At 43.1% G+C, this 22,752-nt stretch overlaps 1 protein-coding gene across 2 annotated transcripts in view; it reads right to left on the bottom strand.

The window, feature by feature from the left end:
• Nucleotides 1–22,752, bottom strand: part of serinc3 (serine incorporator 3) — a 33,634-nt gene that overhangs the window by 3,509 nt on the left and 7,373 nt on the right. Inside the window, exons 2-9 of one of the 2 annotated variants that reach the window (XM_088287081.1) lie at nucleotides 18,388–18,507; nucleotides 16,257–16,450; nucleotides 8,485–8,564; nucleotides 8,262–8,399; nucleotides 7,999–8,168; nucleotides 7,345–7,435; nucleotides 5,488–5,692; nucleotides 3,851–4,066 (exon numbers count right to left, since the gene is read on the bottom strand). In XM_088287081.1, the coding sequence (XP_088143207.1) occupies nucleotides 3,851–4,066; nucleotides 5,488–5,692; nucleotides 7,345–7,435; nucleotides 7,999–8,168; nucleotides 8,262–8,399; nucleotides 8,485–8,564; nucleotides 16,257–16,450; nucleotides 18,388–18,507 (1,214 nt within the window). The remainder of the gene's footprint in view (nucleotides 1–3,850; nucleotides 4,067–5,487; nucleotides 5,693–7,344; nucleotides 7,436–7,998; nucleotides 8,169–8,261; nucleotides 8,400–8,484; nucleotides 8,565–16,256; nucleotides 16,451–18,387; nucleotides 18,508–22,752) is intronic. The other variant, XM_088287082.1, reaches the window with a different exon arrangement.

The following is a 22,752-nucleotide window of genomic DNA, read 5'->3' on the forward strand; positions in this document are numbered from 1 at the left end:
TCGAGTGGTTGGCACGTCTGCCTCACAGTGCAGAGATCCAGGATTCCAATCGGGGCTCCGGCCATCCTGTGTGGAGTTTGCATGTTCTCCCATGCCTGCATGGGTCCTCTCTGGGTCCTCTGGTTTCCTCCCACATTCCCAAAAAAAAGTCTCCTACCACACCGTCGAGTTTCTTCAATGACCATGGTGCTTGGTTCTTTACGCTGGGAGGCTCGCCATCAATGCACAGGAATATTCAATGACGTTTTAATGCTTCCATAAGACATGATTTATTATTATTATTATTTTTTTTTTTTTACCAAGAGGTTTGTTTTTCGTCTCATTTCATTGGATAAAGCTATATTGTCTGCAAAAAAATCGATATAGAACCATTTCAGACAATACAATATTACACAATTTTAGTTTTCAATTTCATTTAATAAAACATTGATAATTATATTTTCAAACACTGTGTATGATTCACTTTTCATTTGTTAAAATCGTGCCAACTAAATGACATCTCATATGCATCTGACTGCAATAGTAACTCACATTCAAATTGACAATTACAGGTAATGGAAATGACTACTGGTGACCTCAATTCCACTGCATTTCAGTCAGAATACCTCAAACATCATAAAAATCAAAACGGTATTATTTCTCCTTCTAAACATCTGAAGACATACTCTATATTGACCTGGCGACATTAGCATAGTTTATGGCATACAGCATAGCTTAGCTCGTCTGCATCAAGTGAGTTACGCGCTCTTTGACGCCGATACAGATCAAAATAAGGCTGTCTCCGTCCCACGGTCACTTCTGCTCACCCCCAACAGCCTTGCTACCACATGGAGATTCGATGTTTTTTTTTATTCGCCTCTTCAAAATCATTTCTGATTGTATTCTCTGGCTCCCGTTTTCGCCTGTCAATCAAATAACGATGTAGGCGGGACTTCCGGTTCAAAATCGACCTCAGAATTTTCTCTATTTTGAATTGACTTTCGTTGCAATTACATAATGTCGCATGAACAATTTGCTAACTAAAGCACTAATAATAATAATAAATTAAAAAAAGAATGCCCATCCTCAAAAGTCACTTGACGCCAGCGACTACACGACTTCCTATTTGCTGTCCAGATCGTCTTAAAAAAAATGCAACCTCCAAATTAAAAGCTTTCATATTTACTAAATGAGCAAATTCGTTATTTTAAGAGAATAATCAACACGAATATGGATTATTATAATATTTATATTCTATGCAGTATGTCACCAAGTTGGCATTGCTTGAGTTCGGCCACTTCATGACTTTTGGGCAGCGGACATGTTTTACTTTGAAAGACTAAGGAAAGGAGTTCCGCTGACGTCATATATAAATAGCTCTCACACACCATGGTGAAATACGCGCACACAGTCAAGTGAAACACACTCACACAGTACGTTGAAATGCGCTTATACAATCCACTGGAATCCTTTGACACACTTCCATGAAAAAAGCTCTCATACACACAACTGAAAATGGTCTCATGTGTGTCGGTAAAGACGATCTGGACAGCTAATAGAAAGTCGTCTAGTCCCCGGGAGTCAAGTGACTTTTGAGTATGGGCACTCTTTTTTTAAATTTATTTTTACTTTTTCAATGCTTTAGTTAGCAAATTGGTCATATAACAGTAGTAATTACCACAGAAGACAAGTAAAAAATTCTGAGGTCGACTTCGAACTGTAAGTCCCGCCTATATCGTCATGTGATTGACAGGCGAAGACGGGAGCCAGAGAAGAGTAGAAAATCAGTCGTTGTAAAAGAGCACTATAATAATAATGTAAAAAAATAAAACACAGGGATCTCCATGCTCTAGCAATGTGGACGGCTGTAAGGGTGCGGAGAAGTGACCGTGAGACGGAGAGAGCCGTGTTTTGAACTGTATCGGCGTCGGAAAGCGCGTAACTCACTGGATGCAGACGAGCTAAGCTATGCTATATGCTATAAACTATGCTAATGTCGCCAGGCCATTATACAGTATTTCTTTAGATGTTTAGAATGAGGAATAATACACAACGTTTTGCTTTTTATGATGGTCGAGGTATTCTGACTGAAATGCAGTGGAATCGAGGTTACCAGTAGTCATTTCCATTACCTGTAATTGTAAATTTGAATGTGAGTTACTATTGCAGTCAGATGCATATGAGATGTCATTTAGTTGGCACGACTTTGATCGCCACTGTTTTGCTTGTTGAATAACAAATGAAAAGTGAGTCATACATGGTGTTTCAAAAGATAATTGTCAATGTTTTATTAAATGAAATTGCAACCTAAAATTGTGTAATATTGTATTATTATCTAAAATGGTTCGACATCGATTTTTTTTTTTGCAGACAAATATAGCTTTTTCTAAAGAAATGAGACGAAAAACAAATGTCTCGGTAAAAATAAATAAATAATTATAATAATAAACAGGTCATGTCTTATGGAAGCATTAAAACTTCATTGAAGATTCCTGTGCATTGATGGTGAGCCTCCCAGCGTAAAGAACCAAGCACCATGGTCATTGAGGAAACTCGACGGTGTGGTAGGAGACTTTTTTTTGGGAATGTGGGAGGAAACCAGAGGACCCAGAGAGGACCCATGCAGGCATGGGAGAACATGCATACTCCACACAGGATGGCCGGAGCCCCGATTGGAATCCTGGATCTCTGCACTGTGAGGCAGACGTGCCAACCACTCGATCGCCGTGGCGCCCATCCATTTTTTTAAATGTTGGATTGTTAAGCGAGCTTGTCATAGTGTTTGTTTGTATGAGCGCATTTCACTAGTGTGTATGAGCGCATTTCACTGGTGTTTATGAGCACATTTCACTCATGTGTATGAGCGGATTTCACCCATGTGTATGAGCGCATTTCAGTAATGTGTATGAGCGCATTTCACTAGTGTGTATGAGCGACAACATTTTCACCCATGTGAATGAGCGCATTTCACCGATGTGTATGAGCGGATTTCACCCATGTGTATGAGCGCATTTCAGTAATGTGTATGAGCGCATTTCAGTAATGTGTATGAGCGCATTTCACTACTGTGTATGAGCGACAACATTTTCACCCATGTGTATGAGCGCATTTCACTAGTGTGTATGAGCGCATTTCAGTAATGTGTATGAGCGCATTTCACTCGTGTGTATGAGCGAAAACATTTCACCTATGTGTATGAGCGCATTTCAATAGTGAGTGTGAGAGCTATTCCTGAATTATGTCCCGAACGGCGCCTCATACAGCTGACTGCCGGCCAATCGAAGCGGCTTCCCCTCTTCCCTTTAAATCTGAGCAGAGACGGGCGGCGGCACGCGCAAAAGCACGCATTTAAAAGGAATTGCAAGATGATGATGTAAGGTGGCCATTGTGGCTAAACACTTGGCGATCATACGTCCGTCTGTGACTAGATTAAAACAAAAAGGTGAAATGTTACCTGAACTCCAACTCCCACTCAACTTCACGTTTCCTTCTTTTTGTACGGCCGAACAGCAATACAAGAAGTGAAAATATTTAAAATAAACCCCAAAAGTTCATGTATGAAACTGATAAAGACAAAATAGAAGGACATTTTTACTGCAATGATACTTTTAGTTTTATAAATATAAAATGTAGTCAGTTATTTATTTTTTAAAAGTATTTCCTCCATTTTAGTTTTAACCATTTTTAGCTACAATAACTTGATCCGTATCAGGTACAGACGTGGTTTCAATTTGAGCTTGTGTGATCTCAGTCCTCAGATTAAAGTTAGTCATACCTCAAATCAATACTAGCAAACGTCAATTTCTTGACTGTGACTGTAAAACAACAAAAACATCTTTTGTTTTGAGCTGGTTGTAATGACAGTACTGACCTGTACCAGTTTGTGAGGGTCATCATAATGTAGAGAGATGCCAGGAAGAGCATGAAATGAAAAAATGAGTAGCTGTAATGGACCAGGTCTTGTTCACTGTCCGTCATTTGTCTGTCTCCCGCCAATGATTCTTGACTACCACCCTCAGTCGGCTTGTCCGAGTCTGTCGAGGCCATGGTCAGTTTGCTCATCTGGCTAGCGCTGGATGAGCGAAGGCTGGGGCAAATAGAAAACAAAAACTGACGTTATTCTAGGGCTGCAACAATGAATCGATAATATTGATAAAAATTGACATTTAAAAGTGTTGCCAATGGATTTAAGAATCGATTCATTGTGCCGTCCATTTACACCAGAGGTATTCAATTAAAAGTCACAGAGGTCCACGACGAAAATTTCTTACAATTAAAAGGTCCGAACCAAAGTCCGACTTCCCTTAATGTCTAGCCTATGTTCACATTTTTATATAGTTTCAATATTTAGTCATTTTCAACAGAGCGCACTTATATACTAAATATTTATCAATGTTCCCATTAAACACCTTTGCCAGTCAAACAAAAATATAAGGCGTTTATTTCACATTCAAGAAAATGTGGCTCCAGGAACTTAAAGGTGCCACTTCCAGATAAAACAGTAAAATATCTCCTGTAGAAATATATCAAGTGCTAAAAAGTGAGTTAACATCTTTTACATTTTTTTTTTAAATCAAAGAGTTATCAGCCTATTAAAAAAAAACCCGGAAAGCCTAATTATCCAAGGAAAACAGGTCAACATGTTCAGTACACAATCAATAAAAATGGCTGTCCTCATGAAAAACTAATTCAAAATGAGCTTTGACAACACCTTTTCTTTTGAATATTTTTTTAACTTCTCTAAATGAGAAAAATTTGTTTGTGACTGCCCTGCCAGTGACTTAAATCTGGGTTGGAACGGAGTCAGGGCCATTGGGATTTGGTTGATTATTTCACACATCTGGGCTTTGTGTTTTCCTTTAAATAATGTTTGTGCAACCGCATTTATGCACTCCTTCACCACTGAATGTTTTTTTTATGTTTCCCCAAAATCCATGATACTTTTAGTGAACATTCGTTTGCTTACCGCTGGGCTGTAAACAAAAATGTAAAAATCTGTTATACTGCACTCGAAGTTCGATGTTTTTGCGTGCGCTCACCTCAAACTTCAGCGGATAATTTTGCACAAAAGGGCGGTGCTTTGCTTTGCAGTGGCGCTTCGCAATGTTGCGACGGTTTCGGAGCATATGATGCACACTGGTTTTGAATCGGCTGCAGCCAGATTCAAACTAAATTTCTCCGTCCATTCATTTAAAACAACACGCATCGACCTAGCTAACTTTTTAGCACGGCATACTGTCAGCAGCACTCTCTTCCGGTCTGCTGCGCAATTGGCAGTGGATTGTAAACAAAAGATTTGATTGCTCAAATCAGTGACGCCTTTTCCGTATTAACTAATTGCAGCTTCAACGTTTGCGAATGCGCCCCGAAAAATATTCATCATAGATTGGTCATGGGTCCGGTCTGAACCATCTGTCGGTCCGCCATTTGGTGATGCCTGATTTACACGATTTCCTAACATTGGTTATAAAGTTAAAATCATGTTCATCTCATTTTTTGGGCGTCTACCTGGAGTAGATGATGCATAAAACAAATACAGAGAGCCCCACAATGCTCTGTGCATCCCACCACTGTAGGTAAGGTGCGGAGGGGATGGGTTCCTCTGTGCCATTTATCACCACCACAGCAGTCTCGTTTTCGACCTCAAGAGGAGCCAGTGTGGGCACTGCTATCTGCTGGACAATACTCATAAGGCTTGGGTTACACATTTGGTCTGGGGGTAGGGACAGACAAGCAAAATCAACACATTAGTGGATCACTACTTTATTACACATTTTTTTAAAATAGCAATACAAATCAATCCACAACAAAATACATATAGGGGAATGGAATGGAATCATGTTGCCTTACTGATGTACTGTTTGTCTCTTTAAAATTAATTCAGTTATTTCAGTATTTTCAGCAACAGTATATGGTCCAACATATACTACATAATCATTGTAGCCAACTGTCACGTTGGCCTAGAAGTTGGCACATCAGACCGGTGTGGGTACTAGATGTGATCGGGCTGCAAGATTGTATCGGGTTCTTTGGTGGCCTTGCACGCCAACTGATGACGTCACGCTTTATAATATATTTTTGTAATATATTTATTTGCCTACATGTTCGTCACCCCTGGTTGTTGTGTTTGTATGTTCGGAGTTACTAAATTAAAAAAAAAAGTACATTTCCCGATACTTTTGCGAGGATCATCCTTCAAAATCAAAAAATCAATCTTTATTTTAAATGTCCAAAGGGTTTGTGGTTTCTTTTCTGAACAGGTTCAAATGGCTCTTTATTTGCAGAATCCATTAATTGGTCCCTTCGTACTTGACACGTCAAAACATGTATTTGCAGAAAATGTCCAGAATCAGCGATCAATAGTCACTAAAATTTATGTTCACATCACTTCCTAGGCTCACAGCAACCTCTGAAAATATTAAAATGATCACCCAAGATTTGTAGCGATGGCTTTTTCCTCTCCATAGAGGCGCTCACTGCAAAGCTCATGCCACTTAATGAGAGAAGTGCTTCATCATACAAAATATTTGAATGTTCATCAAGAATAAGAATAAGAATAAAAATCACATGAATATGTAATTCTTTAACCTAATTATTTGTTGTATTTTATTCTCATGTTGATAGAATGGATTCATTATCTTAATAAAAGTTAGAGGCTAGATTAAATCAAATTAATATACTGTTTTTTTCAAGGTTTTCATCCATACTTACACATGGTCAAAAATGTGGCCAGTGTGAACGCAGCATTAGGTTTATTGTGTTTGTCTTCTAATGTAGTGGTTTGGAGATTGTGAGTAAAGTTATTCTGAGATTGAGTAACCAGGGGAAAGGCAGACACAACCGTACTCATACAGCAACACTATCTTATAGCAATATATATATATATATATATATATATATATATATATATATATGCCAAATATCTATTCATCCATCTTTACATTATCTGAACCGATTTATCCTCACAAGAGTCACGGGTGCGCTGGAGTTGTCCCAGCCATCTTCGGGCAGTAGGCAGGGTCCACCCTGAACTGGTTGCCAGCCAATTGCAGGGCACAACATGGGAAAACCACCATCCTCACTTACAATCACACCTAGGGACAATTTAGAGTGTTCTATCAACCCTCCATGCATGTTATTGGAATGTCCCCGGAGAAAACCCACAAAGGCACAGGGACAACATGCAAACTCTACACAGGAAGGCCGGATCCCGGATCCAAACCCACAACCTTGGCAATGTGAGGCGGACATGCTAACCAACTTGCCATATATGGCAAATACATTGAATGAAAAAAAAAGGAAAAAACACGATTACAACACAGCCCTAATTTAGTAACCAAATCTCTTCCCAGCAATCATTTTTACCTGGCTCGTTGCTCATGGCAGACCAAGTTAAGAAAGTAGTGTACATCGTGATGATAGAGGACTGAAGAAGACCAGAGTGAGGCTGATTCTCCTTGTAAAGCAAAAAAAAATGTTAGACTGGCCTCTTGTATGTTTAAGAAATGAGAAATAATTATATAGAATTACATTTAAGAGATGAAGTTTGAAATGTAATGTCCGGAAAGTAAATTACTATAGAAAATAGATTTCCTAAAAACGCTTAGGACATGCAAATTAGAGTGGGGAACAAAAAGATTTTGAAAATCTTTAAAGCTTTCTGATTGTAAATGACCAGGTAACGCCAAAAAGTATTTGCCCCCTTCTTCATTTCATTTTTTTCTACATATTACACTTTAATGTAAACCATTATTAAACCATAATATCTCTAAAAGACACCACACTTTTTAAAGAGGACTTTCAAGCATGTACTGCCCGTTTAATGTCACACCACAGCCGGACATTCGCCTATAGGGTTTTCTGGTAGACAACCGTGATCTTTGTTGCATTATTCAAAGCAAGTTGTCCAAGTGTTGAAATAGAAAAGCCGCATCAGACCATTACAATGCCTTTCCAATGTCATGGATAACAGCTTTGAAATCAGGCAGGGGGCAAACATTTTTAAACGGTTGTACGTACCTGTACTTTACGCAGCACAGAGATGACAGAGGCCCCAATGCACAGCAACATGTTGAAGCTAATGAAAAACTTGTTGAGGGAGCAACCATTGGGTTTAGTGTAGAAGATGTAGAACAGTACAACAGCAATGAATGACAGGATGTAGTTTAGGATTGTGATCAACACCAAAGCTGAAAAAGAGGTATTAATTATTTAGGTATCTAAGAAACTGTTGCTTGTGAGCATTAACATTTACATAGTTAGATGTCCCCAGAATCACTAACCTGCATACCAGATCCTTGAGTTACTTTTCTCCATTTTATCCATCCAGGACTCATTCCACGAGTGGGCAAAGTCAACCAGAAGGACCACCTGGATGACTATGAAGAAGAATCCTCCAGCAGAGCCCACAACAAACCAAGCTAAAATAGCAAAGACACATGAGACACCATACCTTTTAAAATAATGCAAGTCTTACTTATTATCATTTACATATAAAAATCTTACCATATGTAAAATTACCATCTGGAATGTAAAAGGAACCCGCTGTAAGTAGCACCAGGCCAAGTATCTTAAAGAACCAAAATCTGCAGGGAAAAAAGTTCATGGCAGATGGCATCACAGTATCTTCTGTAAACACAATCTGTCGGTTTGCAAAAATATTGTGAAAACATTCTCTGCATAATTGAATGACAGCACCAATTACCCATTTGAGAGTTGTGTTGTGAAATGGATTAGTAATTTTAACTTTAGCTTACCTGGGCTAATGCCCAGGGGCCTACATCAGTCAAGGTCCTATTAGAATAAAGAAAAACAAAAAAACTATTTGTTGATTTTCTTGTCCATCACTTTACATCTCTTGCATGAGTTGACCAACTCACAGGTTGTGTTAATAGTTGAAATATTATTCTGCCACTTGTTTAATTGTGCGTCAGTAACCTTGACGCAGAAAAGGTTGGCGAAGAAGCCTGTTCTACAGCCTGTTCTACTGCTTACTGCCAAAGGGCCTATAAGAGGCCATAAAATTCAACATTATTCTGCCATATCAGTCAAGCATAGCATTACAACATCCAATCACACGTCCATACAATAGACATTACTTGACTGAACATCCTTCGCGAGGGCACATGATGAGCACTACCCTGGTGAGGCTTTGTGATTATACAAAGGCTTGGAAGGGTTAGGGACGTGAGTACTACGTTTGTAATTTGGCAATAACAGATGGCAGCAGGCAGGTGTTGTTTGTTTGAACTGACAGTACATGGGCACCGTCCGGGTCTTCAGCAGGAATACAATGTGAAGTGAGCATCTTGTAGCTGTTAATTAAGTAAACAAAGATATCAATAAGTTGCGCAAAAGCCCCAACCAGATGAATGACTGGCGATCATGATCAAGTATTTCTTTTTCATTAATGTCAGACAAGATGCTAACATTCCATGATATGTTTAATATCTATAAAAAAAAATTTGGGGGGGGTGATTAAATATTTTTTTTCCAATACATTTTTACTACGGCAGGAGAAAATATATCCATCCATCCATTATCTTAACCGCTTCTCCTCACTAGGGTCACGGGGGTGTAAATGCCCGATAAGGTGCATTTGATTTGGTGCATTGTTGTTGTTTTGTTTGGGTGTGTGGATGGGAGGTTGAGGACCTGCAGTGCCACCTTGTGGCATTTCCGTGTTTGTTTTGGGGCTTATTTCTTCTTCGTTTTCTTTATTTAACTTCCGGGTTGCGACTCCACGAGTCGTGTCCTCATATGTTGCCAGAGGAGCGCTCAGAATATCAACGTCTGTCCCAGGCGAAGACAACCGTTTACTAGCGCCCTTGGAAAGCGTAACGAGGTACGACGATGCATAAAATCTAAAAATGTACTAGAAATGTGGGTTATTCGTCAGATGATGTAATTCAATTCATTTTGTATTTCCTTATTTGTTTGTATGTAGTTGATATGTGAATTATTTTGGAAACTACTGTTATAATTTGAATTATTTTGGGAACTACTGTTACAGTTTGGGTTTTTCTGTCCTATAGTTTTCACGCTGCAGTATACTGGACTTTCTGTTCAGCGATAAAAGATTCTCAACACCAGTTTGAAAGTCTGCGTCATTATTTGAAGTCCAAGGGGCCGCTACAGGTGTCATGATTTGTATTTGTTATTTTTGGTTTAGTATTTAGTTTCATGTGTTGGCCTGGTGTTCCAGTGTCTTGTCTCGTCTTGTCTATTGTTTCGACCTGTGTTCGTTTACTCAAGCCCTTGTGTTAACCAATCCGGTCCTTCCAACCCTCCGTGTCTTGTCCAAGTGCTCCTCGTTGTCTCGTCAATTTGTGTGTATTTAGTTCCCTGGTTGCTTTCAGTTCTTGTTGGTCCATGGTCATCGTCACTGTCCCTGTCGCTTGTCCCTGTCGCTTGTCCCTGTTGCCTGTTCCTTTCGCCTGTCCTTGTCGTTGGTTTCCTGTCGTTGTCCAGTTTTTCTAAGTTCCTCGTTTGCCTTTTGATTTCTGTTTATTAAATGCCCTTTAAGTTACCCCTGCCTTGCTTCCCTGCATTTGGGTCCTCACCAACCTCAACCCGGACCGTGACAGAATGGACCAACCTGTCATAGACCCAGCGGGAAGCTCACGGCGACGTGTTCGACGTCGCCGCTCGTCCTACTACCCCCCTCAGCCTGCCGACCAACCCCAAACTCTTCACGTAGGTTCTGCTTTTTGTTCCAAGCATGTTTCTCCCTCTTCATCCCGTTTTAGCATCTTAGATTATGACACCATTTTGTCCCCCCATGTTTTTGTTGATCCCGATTTAGATGATGACCCTTATTTTACGTTTTCTGATTCAGAGTTTGACCCAGATTGATTTTTCACATCAGTTTTCTTCTCCTAGTCAGTTTTTGTCACGGTTTCCTTTTGAGTCCACCCCTGAATCCCACCCATCAGACCTTTACTTGGGCACCTGGTTGGCCATCTATCCCGGACCTCCACGGGGTGGTCAACGACGGCGCCCAAGTAAGGGTCTGCCACCCGTCGTAATAACACCCGCTTTTCACACCCTGAGCCACATTCTTCACAGCCACTTCGTTCACCTCGTCCACAGTCGGTTTCTGCAACACCTTCCGTTCGACCCACGTCTTGTAGCGCACGTTCACCAGCCCCTGTAGTCCCGGCCCCTCGTGTCCCTTGCGTCTCCCGTTCCCCTGAATCCCTATGGCGGCAGGCTGATATGGATCAGGTCCCCGCTTCGGCTTCACGCCAGCTGCAGCCTCCCGCTCCGGCTTCACGCCAGCTGCAGCCTCCCGCTCCGGCTTCACGCCAGCTGCAGCGTCCCGTTCCGGCTCCACGCCAGCTGCAGCGTCCCGTTCCGGCTCCTCGCCAGCTGCAGCGTCCCGTTCCGGCTCCTCGCCAGCTGCAGCGTCCCGTTCCGGCTCCTCGCCAGCTGCAGCGTCCCGTTCCGGCTCCTCGCCAGCTGCAGCGTCCCGTCCCGGCTCCTCGCCAGCTGCAGCGTCCCGTCCCGGCTCCTCGCCAGCTGCAGCGTCCCGTCCCGGCTCCTCACCAGCTGCAGGCTCCCGTCCCGGCTCCTCGTCAGCTGCCGAGCCCCGTCCCGGCTCCTCGCCAGCTGCCGAGCCCCGTCCCTGTTGCCTGTTCCTGTCGTTGGTTTCTTGTCGTTGTCCAGTTTTTCCAAGTTCCTCGTTTCCCTTTTGTTTTCTGTTTATTAAATGCCCTTTAAGTTACCCCTGCCTTGCTTCCTTGCGTTTGGGTCCTCACCAACCTCAACCCGGACCTTGACAACAGGGGGTGCTGGAGCCTATCCCCGCAATCTTTTTGGGCAGTAGGCGGATGACACCCTGAACTGGTTGCCAGCCAGTTGCGGGGCACACATAGACGAACAACCATCAGCTCTCACACTCATACCTAGGGGAAATTTAGAGTGTTCAATCGACCTGCCATGCATGTTTTTGGAATGTGGGAGGAAACCGGAGTACCCGGAGGAAACCCACGCAGGCACGGGGAGAACATGCAAACTCCACACAGGAAGGCCGGAGCCGGGATCGAACCCACGCCCGCTGCTGTCTCTTATTGTGAGGCCAGCATGCTAACCAGTCAGTCACCGTGCCGCCCAAATAACTTACATTACTTGAAAAAATAAATACTATGCTGTTCCCATCATAATTCAACTCCAACATCATCTCCACTCCACTCAGCTGTATTAAACATTTCAGTCTGTATTCCATGGACATCACAGTACAGAAACAGACCTCCTCAAAGTCTCCACTGACCTGGGAGAACATATACAAGTTGCTTAAATAGATATATTACACCATATTCTGATCAAATCGCTGATCAAGTATTGTATTTTTTCAAACTCACTGATCCCTGATCGACTAGTAAAGACGGCTGTTGATGTGGGTGAGGAGGTGGTCAGCCGTGTTCTGGACATATTTAAATGTTTGTAGATGAGTGGAGGGAGGTCTAAAATGGAGCCGATTGCAGTAGTCGTGTCTGGAAGTAACGAAAGCACGAATGAGTATGTCAATAGTTGACTGCAGAGGGAGGGACGGAGGCGTACAATGTTGTGAGGGTAGAAAAAGGATGTTGTAGTGAAGTGGTTGATACTGGATTTCTAAGAGAGGGTGGAGTCCATTATGATGCCAACATTGGGAATTGAGAGAGAAGGGGTGCCCTTGTGGCCGTGAATGAGGAGGGAAAAGTTATGTATAGAGGGGAGAAAAGTTTTGTCCACAGGTGTTTATGTCAGAAAGACAGTTAGACATGGTGGAGAAGATGATGGGGTGGTGGATTTGGCTGAGATGTACAGTTGATAATCAGTATAGCAGTAAAAAGGGAAGTCCATGGTGGTGAAAGATTTGACTCAGGGGGGCATGTTAATTGTGAACAGAAGGGGGCCGAGCACTAAAACTTGCGGCACTCCATGGCTAACTGGTGAAGAAGACTGGGACTTGGAGTTGTTAACTGAAAAGCGATGAAGGTTAGAGAGGTAAGAGATGGACCAGAGGAGGGCTATGCCAGAGAAATCAGTGGAGGAGAATTGGTGTGAATAACAATATAATTTGTGTCGGAAAGATCGAGGAGGATGATGATGGAAATGCAGCAGAGGCAGCAACAAGGAGGAGATCAGTGGAGACTTTGAGGAGGTCTGTTTCTGTACTGTGATGTCCATGGAATACAGACTGATATGTTTAATACAGCTGAGTGGAGTGGAGATGATGTTGGAGTTGAATTATGATGGGAACAGGACAGCATTTATTTTTTCAAGTAATGTAAGTTATTTGGGCGGCACGGTGGCCCGACTGGTTAGCACGATGGCCTCACAATGAGAGACAGCAGCGGGCGTGGGTTCAATGCCGGCTCCGGCCATCCTGTGTGGAGTTTGCATGTTCTCCTCCGGGTACTCCGGTTTCTCCCACATTCCAAAAACATGCATGGCAGGTCGATTGAACACTCTAAATTGCCCCTAGGTATGAGTGTGAGCATGCATGATTGTTTGTCTCTGTGTGCCCTGCAATTGGCTGGCAACCAGTTAAGGGTGTCAACCGCCTACTACCCGAAGATAGCTGGGATAGGCTCCAGAACCCCCCCGCGACACACCCTAGTGAGGAGAAGCGGTACAGAAAATGGATGGATGTAAGTTAGTCCAGGAGGAGGTATGATTTAGGAGTGGTATTGGAAGATGATCAAGGTTGCAGCTGGAGAATTTCATGGATGAAAGGAATTTTGCAGTGTCAGAGGGCATCAGGGAGGACAAAGAAGAAATTCTGAGAGATGTGGGTGAAGTAATGTCAGGTTATCAGGGAATGGGAGTGCAAGCGTGCAATGATTGATGTGGATTTTGGAGTTAAAGGATGGGATAAACTTATTACATTTGTCTGTTGTGAATGTGGCAGTAATAGATCAGAATGGGTGGGTTATAAATAATACAACCCCAATTCCATTGAAGTTGGAATGTTGTCAACAATAAAAAAAAAAATCAATGGCATCTATAGAGCCACAATGACAGAGAAACGAGAAAAGGCTCCGACCATTTACAAACAGTACTTCAAATGTGATTCCTTTTAATCACGTGAATATCACCATGCACATAAACCGGATTGAATTTGTATATATCTTCCTTTCAACTAAGGAAAATGGTAGAAATCTAACTATATCTGTCTGCCAACATATAGATCTGCACAGTTCTAGTTGTTTTTAATCGATCATTGTTGATAAGTGGCAGCCTGAGAAACAGAGTCAAGCCCGTGAGGAAGCTAAAACCAACAACTTGTACAATCCCTTAAAGAAATTATGGACTCACCAGTCTCCAAGGCTGTTGAGTCAGCTGTTTGAATTTGTAGAAACAAAGCAGAAAAATGGCAACTTTCAAGCTATAAGAAATATGAAATGAAATCAAGAAAGAAATGTGGTAAGTCAGTAGCTAAGTGACTTGAATCATGGCTCCAACATAAGAGATGTCAATTGAAAGAAAGGAGACAATCATTAAACTTCTCAAAGAAGGAAAATCATCACGCATTGCTGAAAAAGATGTTGGTTGTTCACAGTCTTCACTCTGGAAACAACATGGGAAGGTTGTTAAAGGACAGAATACTGGTAGATCCAGGAATACATCAAAGGGTCAAGACAAAACCTAAAGCAATAAATATTGCTAGATGAAAATTAGCAAATGGGAGGAAACTGAAGTCAACGTATGTGATCAGACTGTAAGAAACCGCCTGAAGCAATCGTGAACTGTGGATGACTGGATTAAAGTCATTCAGTGACCTTAATTTGCATTGAGCAAGGTGATGAAGGATCCTTGAACCTTTGTTTGGTGCAGTTCTAATGACATTTTTGAAGGCGACTGCCTGTCAGTGATGATGTGGAGCTGCATGCGAGGTAAAAGTTTCGGTCATTACATCATTAATTCATTCACTGCCAGCCCAGGTAAGATGAATGCATTTTTTGGCTTCTATATCTGTCAATGGCAGCAAATTGTCGTGATCCGTCTGTTTCATTGCAGCAAGTGGGCGTTTCCTCTGCGCGCGCCCCGTCGCATGTCACCGGGCAGGCGCGCCAAGCCATGCAGCTGACGCTCATCTTCTCACTGATTACGGACTACTTAAGCCGCCGCAGAGGATCGCTCGGCGTCGGATTATTATCCCGCAATGCTCATGCTCATGATTCATGCTCAAGTTTGTTCCATGTTTTCTCGTGTATTGATCTTTCCGTTCCTAGTGTTTGTTTGTTCAGCTACTCTTCGGCTCGCTTTTGGTTCTCGTGTTCGTGGTTTGGATCTTGCTTTCCCTTTTGTGGTAAGACTATTTACGTTTTGTAGTATTTCCTTGCGTTGCAAGCTCTTTAAGTTAACTTCCGATTTTTGTTCCTGGTGTGACTTGGTCCACCAGCGTTTTCTGTTTCCGTCGCTCGCGACGTTGATAATTAATTATACCTGTCTAAATTTATGTATTCCCCTGGTCCATATCATAGAGTGGATATGGATTGATTGTTCGTTGCCGGTCACAATAAACATCTGGTCTAAACCTCGTCTTGTGGTCCGCGCCTTAAGAGTTCACCCTCCGCTTCCGGCTTCGGACGGACAGCGATCGTATCACAAATGAGAATAAATACACACGTTTACATTGACATTTTGGACACTTTTCTTTTCCCATCAATTGAAAGGATGTTTTGGGATGATGGAATATTTTTCCAGGTTGATAATGTAGCCATACAGCGAAATTGTGAGAAGAAAAAAAATCCTTCGAGGAAGACAAATCAAGTCAATATCATAGCCTACAAAGTCTTGATCTCAGTCCAATTGAAAATCTTTGGTGGAAGTTGAAGAAAATGACCCATGACAAGGCTCCAACCTGCAGATCTGGCAAAAACAATAAGAGAATATCATAAAGCCCATACCTCTGAGACTGAGCTGTTACAAATGTTAGAGGTGGTGCAACAAAGTACTAGTGGTGCGTTCAACTGATCTTTTGTTGTTGTTTTTTGTGATTCCATATTTTATCCTCAAAATTTAGTAATTCCATAATTTTCCTCTGCTTGGCCTTAACAAATAACTGTTACTGACTACCACATTGTATTCCTTGGTTTGTTTTAGTGTTTCTTAATGCCAGAAAGTTGCCATTTGAAATGACTTACGTTTTGTGTCATGTCTATGATCTACTTTTTTGTGCAACTTCAAACAGCCGAATAAACAACCTCGGAGACTGATGATTCAATTTTTTTTTTTGCCAGGGGTTGTATTGTCAGGCTCTAGTAAGTCTACTAAAGTGGACTCACCCATTGTGGATTGCAGCACGGGGGTCTCGGCCGTTCTTGACATTCACCAAAAGAATTGAAAACCAAATGAACCAAATACTCATTCCAAAGCAGACACGGTAGACTGCTTTGTACCCCATAAAATTTTCACAGTTGAAATCAGCTTGTATGCCAGGTAGGGGAGAGCCCGCCCCATCTGCACAGAAGCCAGGTATCTAAACAAATGACAGGTAATCAAAATTTAGCTTTATGTAGAAAAGGTAACCAGTAAAAATGCAAAACATTTGTAGCTAAGACATTAAAAGAATCAACTAAAAAGGTAAATCAACACTAGGAAAGCATTGCATTTATTTGGGGTTATCCATGCAGTGAGAAGAACCAATGTGGTAAATACAAATCAACAACTGCCCCAAAAAAAATGGCGGAAAGTCAAAGTCATGGCAATTGATATCCCAGCTACACATTAAAAACTGGAAGGACATCGACCATTTCAGAGTGCAATAAAAACTTGCCGCTAGTGTAGAGTGCAAGATGGTGAAATTTAAAAACTGTTTACTGTTATAAATGTCTTTAAAGATTATTTAAGAAGACCTTCCTTTGCTTTCAAATGTTCAACACAATTATAGCCATGGTACTGAGGTCGTCTAAAAACTATGTCTTGTCTTTCTGGGATCATCATTAATGAGTCAACATGCAATTTTATTTCCAACCAAGAAGATGTGTTTTGCCGTTCTTTCTCTCTTCAAACTTCACTCTAAGCCCTCAGATATAGATGGACTCATGGAGTCAAGATGAACATGAACTGATATTTTAATACTGAATAGTACGAGATGGAACACAATCAATAAACAAGGACAATAAACTATGGTTATTTAATTAAAAAAACCCAAACAAACAAAAACAACTCTATCACATAAAACCCTCCTTGAACCGTCAGTTTATTTTGGTGTAGGAGTTTGTGTATCCAAATGATCCTAAATGCTACGTTGTCAGGGTGAGGGACGGCTGAGATAACCCCTTATGATGAACTCTATGCACGGATATGCGTTTCCCTTGTCTGAATGCGGGTCACAGGACCCACCTCTGGAGTTTAGAGGTTTCGGCTTGATATACTCTGCTTTTTCTTGAGAGGAGTTTGACTCTCGCCAGTCTAGCCAGTGGGTTTTAGGTCCACGTTGTCTGTCAGTGTGGAGCTCAGATTAACATAATTCGTGACAAGCGCCACGTTATCATTCCTGAGCTGGGGTGGGGGTGGAAATTGTCCACCAATGACAAGCACGAACTTGTCCTTGTCCAGCTCACTTTGAAGGCCAAGCTTCTCTGCTTCTTAGCTGTATCATGGCCAGGTCAAGTTGGAAGGCGAATTCAGGAGCAGTATGATTTTTGTTCTGGCCATGGAAAAATGGACCAGCTCTACATCCTCAGCATGGTTCTTGAGGCTGCATGGCGGTTCACCGAACTAGTCTACAGTGAGGGCAAAATGGAGTGGGGAATTGATTGGTGGTTGGTCGAATATAAAATAAATCTTCAAAATTATGAAAATCTATGCATTGTTTCAACTCTCAAATGTTAGGGGCTTGTCTGCGACACCATGTCCTGCTCAACTGTCCAATACCACACTACATCTAGCATTTTTCTTGTGGCTTCTCATCCGCACATGTTTGAGCCGCAAAAATATGTCCGTTTAAAGCTTCCCCCGGGGCTGTAACATATCCCACCGGGTCATTGTGACAAGTTCCAAGTCACAATAACAGCTGCAAGCCACAACCTAGCTTGAGTATGCCATACATAGAGGTATTGTCACCAGAGAGGCAGAAAACAATGTGAAACCTGCACTGAGAAATCAACTGATTCAGATTTGGTGGGCTTAGCGAGTGGGAATGCAACATGGTCGCCGGTTGCTTCACTTCTCCCGATGCAGCAATGTTACTCCATTCATACCTTTGTCTGTGGCACACAGGCGCCTGCCTAAATAAAAAAAATATACAAGGCAGCTCACCATTTTATTGAGTAGTTGTTAGTATTAGTCACATTTTTGGGTAATATATTCCCATATTTCTGTGCAGTTACAATAAGGATGGTAATGTTTTTTAAATATCTTAAACATGTCAGGATTAGGTTTTGTTGGCTATCTGGTTTCACACACTCATACCCGTCTGAGTAGCTTCTCCGCCCCTGGTGACAGCATGATGCAGGACACGACGGTCCCCAATAGCAGGATCCAAGCGTAAATAATCCTGGTCACAGTGGAATTCCGACACAAACATTGCACCTAGAGGACATGTTGCACTGGTTAGGGGGGAACATGCTTTAACATAACCAGACATTTAATGTTTTGGAAACTATTTCAATGTGTGGAAACATTCTCAACAGCATGGATGGGACATAATCGCATAAATATACATTATTCCAAGAAGGCAGTCACAAATACAATACAAGCAGGAAGTTAGCCTCCTGAAAGAACTAATGACGGTTATTGATGCACTGAAGTGTTTCGGCCAATTGTGTTGAAAATGGATAATTTCTTGCATCTTCAAATTTTCATTAAAGAATTTATGCCCCAAAATAACTGAGGAGGAGCAAAAATCCTCAACAGTGAGCATCCTGTGCATTGAGTACTGTGATTATCAAGGACTTTGTGAATAAACATGTAACTACATAAATCTGTTCGTTGTTTGTTTTTTTAAATTATGCAGTCTGTGACAATTTTTTTCCACGAATTTGGCAAATTTGGTAACGAACCTCCACAAATTAAAATCCACAATAATTCATGTTGTCTCTGTGGAGCCTCGTGAATGCTTTGTAGGGTTGTGTGTGTGTGTTTTAATCATAATGTCACTCAATTTAAAATATAAAATGAAACATCCTTATTTTATGACTATTTTGGTACTGTCACAAAAAGTAAGCAAGTCGCTGTCACAACACAATTTTATTGGACAAACCAAAATAATTAATGTGTACATCAATGTCTTCTTTTTTTTAATGGAAATGCAACATTTTATTAATTTATAGTGTATTATAGTGTGGGCATTGCTTTAAATTTGAATCCCACTGAAAAAAAAGTTTAAATTATTCCATTTAATTTCATCAAGTGGTCCAAAGAAATAAAGTCATCTGAATTCACATACATTTTATAAATAGATTACTACTCTACTTAAACCAGTTTTTCAGCGTTCCGTGTTCAGTGTTATTTGGCAAATTATTGTAAATATATGCAGTTTCCCCACTTGAAAGTGATTCAATTCTTCCCTTTAAGATTTAATCTGGATTTTTATTCAATGAACAGGCAATGTTTTTCTTTTGTTTCTTCATTATACTATTCAGTAGTTTGAGAGTCCATCAATAATTTAATTACTTACATTAGTCACTGCCACCAGAATTGAGGTACATTAAGGTCATTTGCATTTGAATTCAGATTTAGGACAATAAGAGAAAATGTGATTGCAAATACATATAAGTGTCATGATCCGTCCTGTCATGCCGTGTCTCTTTGTTATTGTTTTCCCAGCTGAGTGGGCGTTTCCTCCAGCTACTCGCCTCCCCGATTCATGCCGCCTTAGCGGAGTAGACGCGCCCACCGGCCGCGCACCTGACTCTCGTTAACGCCGTGATTAACGGACTACATAAGCCGAGGATACGGACTACTCGGCGTCGGAATATTCCTGCATCGCTCACGACTCATGATCCCACGCCTCAAATTCGTACTTTCTCCTCGCTCTGCATTTGCAGTAGTCGCTTTATGTTCTCTCGTTTTTGTCAAGCTAAGGCTCTTCTCGTTTTGGTTCTCGTTCGCTTCTTTGGCTATCTCTTGCCCTTCTGCGGTAAGCAATTTATGTTCTTTGTTCCTTGCCTTTTGCAAGCGCTTTTTGTTCCGCCGTCAGTTCTTTCTTTCCTGGTGCGACTTGTCCGCCAGCGCGTTTCGTTCACTAGTTGTTGGCACATTGTATGTATTGATTGGAAGACAGACTCTATTTGTAATAATAAATACCCTTGTTAAATCTCATCTTGCTGTGTCTGCGATTTTGGAGTCCACTTCGTATCTCCCAGCATTCGCTGGGAAATGCGCACAACAGAATATTCCGACCATGGACTCTGCAGACACAGATAAGATCTTAAATGCTTTGGCCAGCCAAGGACGGAGGACGGGACAGCAGGAGGCTGGGCTCGCGACGCTCCGCGACGCAGTCGGCCTGTTAGCCCACCGCTTAGAGAATGCATAGGGACCCTCTGCTCGCAGACGGCGGCGGGAGCCGACCCGAGCCCCCCCGTTTTTTCTGGTCGCGAACCGAACCTGCCCCACCCACCCCGCTATGGGGGGGAACTGCGGACAGTTCATTCATCACTGCCGGTTAATTTTCGAACAGCAGCCTTTCACTTACGCCCATGATAGTTCGAAAATAGCCTTCATGATGAGTCTCTTGACTGGCCAAGATAGTGCGTGGGCCATGGCCATGAGCGATGCCCGTCCGGACATTCGCTCATCGTTCCCCGCTTTCCTGACCGAATTCCAGCGGGTGTTTCATCACCCGCTCCGGGGAAAAGAGGCCGGGGCCGAACTCTTGGACTGCACACAGGGGAATCGCTCTGTGGCGGACTATTCTATAGCCTTCCCCATTCGCGCAGCGGAAAGCGGATTTGACGACTGCGCCTTGCGGTCCGTGTTTCGCCGAGGCTTGAACTCGGCCCTGAAAGATGAGCTCGCCGTCCGCGAGGACGCGGCCACGCTGGAGGAGCTCATCAGCCTGGCTATACATCTAGACAACCGCCTGAGAGAGCGTCGCCGAGAGAGGGGAGCGAAGCAGCGCCGCAGCGAGCCGACGCCCCCCCGATTCCTAGAGCCGCCGTCCCCCGATGAGCCGATGCAGCTGGACTCGGAGGAGCGACAACGACGGCGCAGCTTGGGAGCCTGCTTCTATTGCGGTCAACAGGGGCACCAGGTGTCATCGTGCCCGGTTCGACCTCCGCGCCGGACCACTCGTCCGACACCTGCCGACCAATGTAAGTCAGCTGCCGACCACCCCGCCCCCCTCAGTGCCGGGGAGGAGAACTCCAGCCCCGGTCACCATGGACAGGGGGGCAGAGTTTCTAAAGATATCATGAGACTGGAAGTAGACGGGGAGATTACGGGACTGAACGCCAGCATCCGGATTCGCGCCTTGATCGACTCGGGCGCAGATGATTGCTTCATTGACTCTGGTTTAGTAGCAAAATTAGGATGTTCGGTCATGGAACTAGGCAAGTCCGAGAGATTGTGCAATCTTGACGGGCGCCTGCTGGCAGACATCCGACGGGTGACACAACCACTTACGCTAAAAATATCGGGCAATCATATCGAGAAACGATCGTTTTTGGTCATAGGGCGGCACCAATCGTCCTCGGGATACCGTGGTTAAAATCGCACAACCCGGTGATAGACTGGGGGCGGATGTCCATTGAGAATTGGAGCCCTTATTGCTATGCCCATTGCCTGCGTTCGGCGGAGGAAGGGTTAAGGGGCCGGGCGGTTCTGCCCGAAGTCATAAATTTAGAAAACGTTCCCAAGGCCTACCACGACTTACGCGCCGTTTTTAGCAAGGACAGCGCCAAGTCCTTACCGCCGCACCGCCCGTATGATTGCGCCATCGATCTTCTGCCCAACTCGACCCTGCCGTCAGCGCGCCTATATCAGGTCTCCCAGCCCGAGCAGACCGCGATGAAAGATTATATAACCGACTCCCTCACAGCCGGTCTGATCCGACCGTCTAAATCCCCGGTGGGGGCCGGTCTGTTTTTCGTGGAGAAAAAAGATAAGACCTTGCGGCCCGTGGTCGACTACAAGGGACTGAACGCCATAACGGTTAAAAATCCCTACCCGCTTCCACTCCTAGACTCCGCGTTCGCCCCAGTGCAGTCAGCCACCATATTCACCAAGCTAGATTTACGCAGCGCATACCACTTGGTGAGGATACGGGAGGGAGATGAGTGGAAGACCGCCTTCAAGACGCCCCTAGGGCAGTTTGAATACTTGGTCATGCCCTTCGGGTTGTCCAATGCTCCTGCAGTGTTTCAAACTCTAATCAACGACGTGCTAAGGGACATGTTAAATATATGCTGTTTCGTTTATCTCGATGATATTTTGATTTTTTCGCGCTCCCTCTGAGAACATCGACAACACGTCCGGGCCGTGTTACAACGGTTACTAGAAAACAAGCTTTACGTCAAGGCTGAGAAATGCGAATTTCACCAAAGTTCCGTTCATTTCTTGGGGTTCATCGTCGAGGAAGGGCAGATTAGGGCCGACCCGGCCAAGACTCGTGCGGTGGTGGAATGGCCGGTACCCACCACCCGTAAGCAAATACAGCGCTTCCTAGGGTTCGCAAACTTCTACCGCCGGTTTATCAAGAACTATAGTCGCCAAGCGTTACCCCTGACTCGCCTAACTTCCATTAAGACCCGTTTCGCGTGGAACCCAGAGGCCCAAGCCGCCTTTGACAATTTAAAACGGGCCTTCACGAGACCCCCAGTTCTGCGTCACCCT

This window comes from Idiotropiscis lumnitzeri, unplaced genomic scaffold (assembly GCF_059441095.1).
Source record: "Idiotropiscis lumnitzeri isolate Australia: NSW breed Sydney's pygmy pipehorse unplaced genomic scaffold, RoL_Ilum_1.0 HiC_scaffold_24, whole genome shotgun sequence".
In the NCBI taxonomy this organism is placed as follows: Eukaryota; Metazoa; Chordata; class Actinopteri; order Syngnathiformes; family Syngnathidae; genus Idiotropiscis; species Idiotropiscis lumnitzeri.